A 7,312-nucleotide genomic window follows, 5' to 3' on the forward strand; every position below is an offset into this window, starting at 1 on the left:
TTGCATAAGGCTATATTATTGTCTTGAATTTCAAATTTTAAATTACAAAAAAAATTAGGAGAAAACAAAATACAATAAAATTGGGAGAAAACAAAATACAAGAATTTAACAAGATAAATACTACCCGCTATGACACTCTCTAACAGCCTAGACATAGACCAAAACTTTTATTCATCTGTGAAGAACTTGTGCTGTTATCGCCTTTGGAAGTTAAATGCCTTAATGGCAAAGGCAAATATAAATAAGAAAAGCACCGTAAACCCAACAATCACAACTGCAACCACTCCAAGGAAATCATGTTTGAATCCAAGGTAGTCATCCAAGTATTGTTTCACTGTTACATTTGAGTCAAGTAGTGTGTCCTCGATATCTCCAAACTGTGATGTAACCAATCCATACAAACTCCATGCAACTGGACAGGCCCAATAGTACCATCTCCACCACACAGGAATCCTCTGTATTCATCATGTAAGAAATGCAACAAAATGAGATCGTTTCTGTATCCATGTGCTAAAGAAAGTGGCAATTTAAAGAATTATGGGTTGAGAGCACTTACATTTCGTGGGACTATAAAACCTGAGAAGAGGTTCCATAATGTATAAAATGCTAAGGCAACGATGGCAGCAATATGTTGATTTGGTGTGGCAGCCACAGCCATCATGCCATAAAAGGTGAAGTACAGTAAGGTGAAGAACATGAAGAACAGATACCAGAAGAACTTAGCAGCTGTCCATTCAAATCCAATCATTGCATAAACTATAACACCATACGCCACAGCTTGTGAAAAGACATAAGGTATCTCAACTAAAGCCTGAAAGAAGAGATGAAATTTGATTAATAAAACCCATAAAGTATTAGAGATATACGAAGTCTATAGCATAAGAAAACTAATTACCTGTGCAAAGGCATATGGCATGGCTGAATACATTCCTGCAGCTCTTTCTCTGTAAAAGACTGTCCGTTCAACTGCCACGACTGGTTGCACCGATTGGCCATTCTGAAACCCAAGGAAGAGAACAGCGGCATACATAGAGCCCATTGCATTAGATATATCTTGTTGTCTTGTCCTGCATTTGCCAATGTGAAGTAAAAATTAAAGTTGATATGGAGAAGCATACTGAGTTCTCAAAATTCTGAACTGACTTCAAACTACCTTTTGGTGCCGAGATCCCAGAACATTGTCCCAAACATCAAGGCTACGAAAGTTGTGAAGAAAAATCTCACTGCCGTGTATGGTGGATTTCGCCAGTATGACAAACGTTGTTTCCATAAGCATGCCATACACTGGGTGAAGAAGGACTGGGAGTATTGAGTAGGGAAATAGAGGTCCTTAGAACCAGGGGTAGGTTGGCTCAATTCTTTAATTAAATCTTTGTTTCTCCTGAAACATATGCCACATCTTAGAAAAGGCTTCAACAACAAATTCAAGCTTGCATGATGAACTTTGAAATGGCTGTATATGACATTTCAATATCATAAAGCATTCAGATATCCTATAGTTGAATCACCTGTATATGTCTGACTTTTCGTATATTTCGGTGAAATCCACCCCCAAAATTAATTCTTGTGCAGAAGCGGTAACTTCCAACATCCAAGTTGCAGGGTTATAACCATCTTTGATTTTACTTACTCCTTCAATTCCCTTAATGAAAGCAAGTCACATGTATTAGTAAGCACTTTATATGAATTAACTTAAACTAAAGTATTTGCTGCTTATAGCTTTTAATTTATCATGGAAGTTTACCTCAAAATACTTTATCAGATGGGAAGAATGTCTACCCAGTGGTCCCATATATATCTCTTGCCCTCCACGCTTCAACAGGAGCAACTGCAAACCCATTTTGAATATGTCAGTACTTATATGCAGGAGAGCATAGAAGAGAATAAATCCTTTCTATCCATTAACATTTCCCACCTCATCAAAGGCATCAAAGATGTCAATACTTGGCTGATGGATGGTGCACACAACTGTTCTTCCTGTGTCCACTGTGTTCCTGACTGTTCTCATAACAATTGCAGCAGCTCTTGCATCTAGCCCTGAAGTTGGCTCATCCATGAATATTATTGAGGGATTTGCCACAAGCTCAACTGCAATGGTCAGCCTCTTGCGCTGCTCGATTGAGAGACCATTTACACCTGGCAACCCAACTAGTGCACCCCTCAATGGGGTCAGTTCCACGAGGTCCATGACTTCCTCAATGAACATCTATAACCATTACCAAAGATTAGAAATTGTTTGAACCAGCACTTTTCCTCAAGAGTATAGGTCAAGCCAAACTTGAACCTGACCATAGCTCAACCAAGTTTGAAAAATCAATTCTAGGGCTTTGCTTGTTCAGAGCACTAAATTCAATAAGAAAAATGTGGAAACAACACAGAAAACTCTCACCTTTCTTGTTTCAGCATCCACATTAGGAGGCAATCGCAGCCAAGCTGAGTAGAGCAAGGACTCATGGACAGTAACATGAGGAGAGTGGATGTCATTCTGCTCACAGTATCCAGAAATGCGAGCAAAAGTCTCTTGCTTCTTTGGGTAGCCAGAAATGCTGATGCTACCCTCAATATATCCACCAGTTTTCCGACCAGCCAATACATCCATGAGAGTGCTTTTACCAGCACCACTAACACCCATCAAAGCTGTAAGAACACCAGGCCTGAAAGCACCACTCACCCCCTTCAGAAGCTCCAATCTGTCTTCAGGGACACCCTGACTTTTCATTTCCTGCAAATTCAATTCAAACAACTTAGTTCTCATTTTTGGTTTATTAGTGCTGATAAAACATGTACATTATTTGCATTAATATGAAGTTACCTCTGGCATGTCAACTGAGTATCTAATATCATCAAAGGTGATAGAAAGTGGTTGGAATGGAAGAACCATTCCTTTTTTGTTGTTACGTCTCGCCTCAGCAATGGCTTCTGCCCTCACAGAAGAGGATACGGATGAGATACTTCGCCCAATTTCCTCTCCACTCTCTGCATGTTAAGTTTAAATTTAGAGAGCAATATAGAACATGGGGTTAAATGACAAGAACACAGGCACACAAAGGCATGCAAGCACCATGTATGAGTTTCATCACCTGTGGATGCGGTTTGGTCAATCGAGCCTTTTCTATGGGACGATAACTCAATCTTTCCTTCAGTTTTGGCATTGTCGGACTCTACTGTTATAACAGCTCGAGGCTTCTCAAATGCTGCACAATTTGCAAAAATCTTAATACACTAACCTCCAATAATTTAGGAGTTTCAATGCAGAGACGGTAAAGATACTCACGATTTAGGTAAGTCAGAGCCACAGTGTAACAGAAGTTGAAGACAAATATGAATCCAAGCAGTGCCCCAGCTCCTATCCAGTACCAGTGTGCCTCCGTGAAGAACCCACGAGCCTTCAATACTGCTACTCCAAGGGATTCTGTTGAATTGGTAGAAGCATTCTGAAAAATGGAAATACATTCAATCATCAGTGACTGACACACATAAATAAACACAAATACTCACATGCAAAATCCAAGAACTTACTTTGCTCCAACTCTTCCCAAGGAATTCATTTACCACTATTGCGTTCTGTGCATACATCATAGGGGAAGACCAGTAACCCCAAATCCACCATTTCTTGACACTTTCTGCAGCATTGACCAAATACAAAAAGAAAACAAAAATCCATTATTAGTGTTTATCAACAAGAAGGTTCTACATTTCCTGAAAATTTCTTTCCTCCTTATACCTCGTGACAGGACAAAACCACCCAATGCAAAGGGCAGAACTAATGCAAATGACCCAAATGTGTTTGCAACAATCATGCTTCTACAAGCTGCTGCTATAAATCGAAATAATGAAGATGCCGTCTGATTAAGAAGCAAGAGGAGAAGATACTGTCTAAACAATCTGCAATAAGAAGATTTGTTTATTGAGCATAGATCATTTTGGAACAGAGAAAACAGGTGAAACAAATCTGGACAAGTTTCTGCAACTTCATAAGTTTTTAACTTTTACCTTCCCACATTTGGATCAAATCCAATGACATAATAAGTGATGAATACCCAAAGACCAACTTCAACAAATGTGATGGGGATCTTGAGGAACCATGAGGGAAGAGCATATGCCCATGCAGGATAGAAGAGCAGGCCTCTTTGCTTGTAAAAGACAGGAAGTTTTAGAATGGTCATGGCAAGTTCTGACATTCCATTAAACATGACCTTCATGACAGTGAAGAACAAAGCACCAGTGTAAATGATTCCATCTTCTGTTGTGTTTTTGGGCATCTCAGTTCTTAGGAAGATTGTCATTGCAATCATTGCGACTATTGTGAGCTAAAAGCAGAAATAAAAATAATAAATTACGATCAAATGTACAAAATTAAAAGCCATTGTTATAAGTAACAACAATAATAATACTCACTTGGGTGAGCTTGAAAATATAGACAAATGAATTCCTCTTCATCAGCAAGTACTCTCTTGAGATGCAAGCATCCAACAGTTCCTTCTTTCCAACACCATATTTTTCAGTTTTCAAAGCAGCCGGGTGGCTTTTGGTCTTGTCGAATGGAGTTGCAAGCTCATCTCCTAGTTTCCGTCCAAAGTGAAATGACTGGAATGCCTCAGCAAATTCCTTGGCTGTGACAAAACTGTAAGGCTCATCTTTATGTGCCCAATACTGCTCCTGATCTTTCCTAGATGTTACCTGCAATCAATTTTAAAATTCGTGTTCTAGCTTGGTTTTTTCTAAAGAAGGGAAAAAATGAGAAGATGCCAAAAGGTACAAAGCTATTAGCACTCACTTCTTGTAGGAAGTCTGCCACACCCTTCCTTTCAGGACATCTGAACCCCATGGATTCAAAAAAGTTAAGAACGTCTTCACGAGGACCCTGATAAATGATCCGGCTATCAGAGAGAAGAATGATGTCATCAAAAAGATCGTAAGTCTCAGGTGCTGGCTGGAGGAGAGAGATGAGAGCAGTCCCATTGAGAATGTGGACGGTTTGCCTGAGAGAATTTACGATTTGATAAGTTGTTGAGCTATCCAAGCCAGTAGAGATCTCATCCATGAACAGTGCCTTTGATGGTCCAACCAGCATCTCACCTATCATTCATATATTTTCAAATAATTGAACTATATTAGATTAATGAACAAAAAATATCTTCTTCTTCTTCTTTTTTCCTTTTTCATGTTAGAACACAAATTATCCTACCAGTTGTGACACGCTTCCTTTGTCCTCCAGAGATACCCCTCACCATTTCATCTCCTACCATGGTGTCTGCACAGATTTCTAGTCCCAGAATCTGTAAATTTAAGTGTAAATGAAAATAAACAAATTATGAGTTAGAACTGGGTTTTCTCAGAAATCTGTATTCCATCATTGAAAGTTTTATGGTTATGATACCTTTAGTGTATAATCAGTGATCACATTCTCCTTCTGGCCTTCAGCTGCCGCTGCCTGAAATGTTAGAAACCAATAATGAAAATCTCAACAACCATTAAAGTTAGTTTGGTACATCAAGATATTCCATGGATAAGATCGACAGAACATCAAGAAAACAAAGTCAATTTGCATATCTATGTGAGAGATCAAAATTTTCATTCTAGAGAAGACAAGTGTCCATGTTCTCCACGAAAAACAAATAGCTGATCAATTTCACAAAGTAGCTTCTGTCTCACCTTCATGAAGACATCGATATCAGGATCGGGCTTTATATTTGCTGCTTTCTCTCTTCTTGAGAGCTCTACTAACATGTCTGCAGATAGCCAAAATAAGAGTCAATCTCCTGGCCTAGGCAAATGTCATACAACTACATCCACAACCTTCAAAAACAAAGAAAATAAAAGTGAAGGCAATGGTTTAGACTAACCATATCGATCTCCAACACCCTGGCATCTTGCAGAGAAGGCCAAGGTTTCCCGTACAGTCATTTCTCCTATATGGGTATCAAGTTGGCTTATGTAGGCGGCAGTTCTCTGGGGTACAAACTCATTCATGCCATGACCGTTGTATGTCACCCTTCCCGTAACCTAAACAAGAAATTTCAGTTTTCAAATTGGATATGAGATTAAAGTGCTAAAAATTGCATCAAAGAAGAAAAGCAATAAGAGTTTTTTTTTTTTTTTTTTCCATTCAACCTTTAGACTGGAATCAAGCTTTCCGGACAAAGCCAATAAGAGAGTGGTCTTTCCAGAACTTGGAGGACCCAAAAGCAACGTCATTCTGCAGAAAAAAAATTATGCACAAAAAATTGAGTATTGATCTTCAGGGCATTCTAAATTTGAGAAAGGAAAAAATCATTTGATTTATCAATCAATTTTTTACTAGAAATAAATTCAAATTCTCACCTTCCGGGTTTGATGATTCCGCTAACATCATGAAGAATGGTGAATTTCTTCTTTCTACTTGGAAGAATTCGAAGAGTGTTCAAGATATCCTTTAAAACAGAAAGAAAAATTATAATCTAAAAACAAACTTTCCCAAGAGAGTACTTATTGATTAGCTAATGATCTGCATTTTCATTTTAGTTACCTCAATTTGATTAAAAACAGAATTAATGAATGAAGGCAAAGCTCTGCTTCCTACATGAGCTTCTGCATCAATGGTAAGATGCTCAAATCTAACTTCAATTTCGGGAAGATCAATCCCAACTCTGAAAAATGGAAGAGCCACGAAAACTCGTTATTAAAAAGTCAAAGGAAGATGTTGTTTGGTTGCAAAGAAAATATAGGAAACACTATCAGGCATACTTAAGATGAATTCTTTCTTTTCCACTGTTTTCAATGTTCAAAAAGAGGCAAGGAGCGCAAGAAAAGAAGAGAAATCGCACCTATCCATACGATTCTTGAGCTTCAACAAGAACTTCTCATTGTCCTCTTCAGCGATTTTCACCAACCGCTCGACTAAATTCTTCCTTTCCTGAGGCCCAAGGTTGTGTATATCAACTTCACTGGCCTCACCCTCTGATCCGATCAGCAAACCTTTCCTCAGCCGATTGTAGGTGGGAAGTTTCTCGAGGGCAGCCCATTTCAAAGCTTCCTCATCATCCTCATCCCTTGAAGAACGGGAGAAAACCTCCGCACCAGAGTTCCTCCATATGGAAGAACTGTTCTTCTTGAAACTACCACTGGCTCTACGACCACTGGCTGTATAAATTTCAGCTGTTTCCATTGCAACACGAAACGAGGAACCCCCCTGCAAAACTAACCAGAACCCACCAAAACCCAGAAATTTTTCCAAAAAATCAGGAGAAGCCCAAGTTTTGATCTCTGGAGCTGAAAAAAACTCAGAGATGGGTGTCCTCCCCTCTTTTCTCTATGCACTTTGTAGTGCTAA

At 38.9% G+C, this 7,312-nt stretch overlaps 1 protein-coding gene across 1 annotated transcript; it reads right to left on the reverse strand.

The window, feature by feature from the left end:
* On the reverse strand, positions 1–7,312 carry LOC100256622 (pleiotropic drug resistance protein 1). The gene is made up of 24 exons (XM_059739524.1): positions 6,807–7,312; positions 6,509–6,629; positions 6,325–6,413; positions 6,115–6,199; positions 5,847–6,006; positions 5,656–5,732; positions 5,381–5,434; positions 5,189–5,279; positions 4,778–5,079; positions 4,399–4,680; positions 3,994–4,310; positions 3,725–3,885; positions 3,520–3,623; positions 3,275–3,434; positions 3,081–3,194; positions 2,813–2,976; positions 2,390–2,722; positions 1,916–2,206; positions 1,745–1,828; positions 1,509–1,642; positions 1,154–1,381; positions 896–1,067; positions 557–811; positions 1–455 (listed from the first exon to the last, which is right to left on the reverse strand). The coding sequence occupies exons 1-24, from the start codon at positions 7,145–7,147 to the stop codon at positions 195–197; spliced, it is 4,380 nt and encodes a 1,459-aa protein (XP_059595507.1). The 5' UTR covers positions 7,148–7,312; the 3' UTR covers positions 1–194.

The sequence above is a fragment of the Vitis vinifera genome, chromosome 9 (assembly GCF_030704535.1).
Source record: "Vitis vinifera cultivar Pinot Noir 40024 chromosome 9, ASM3070453v1".
Lineage (NCBI taxonomy): Eukaryota > Viridiplantae > Streptophyta > Magnoliopsida > Vitales > Vitaceae > Vitis > Vitis vinifera.

Coding starts and splice junctions, on each gene's coding strand:
- LOC100256622 (XM_059739524.1), bottom strand. CDS start 7,147: ATGGAAACAGCTGAAATTTATACAGCCAGTGGTCGTAGAGCCAGTGGT. Junction 5,080..5,188: donor AAGGAAGCGTGTCACAACTG/GTAGGATAATTT, acceptor TATGAATGATAG/GTGAGATGCTGGTTGGACCA. Junction 3,435..3,519: donor TTGGGAAGAGTTGGAGCAAA/GTAAGTTCTTGG, acceptor TCCATTTTTCAG/AATGCTTCTACCAATTCAAC.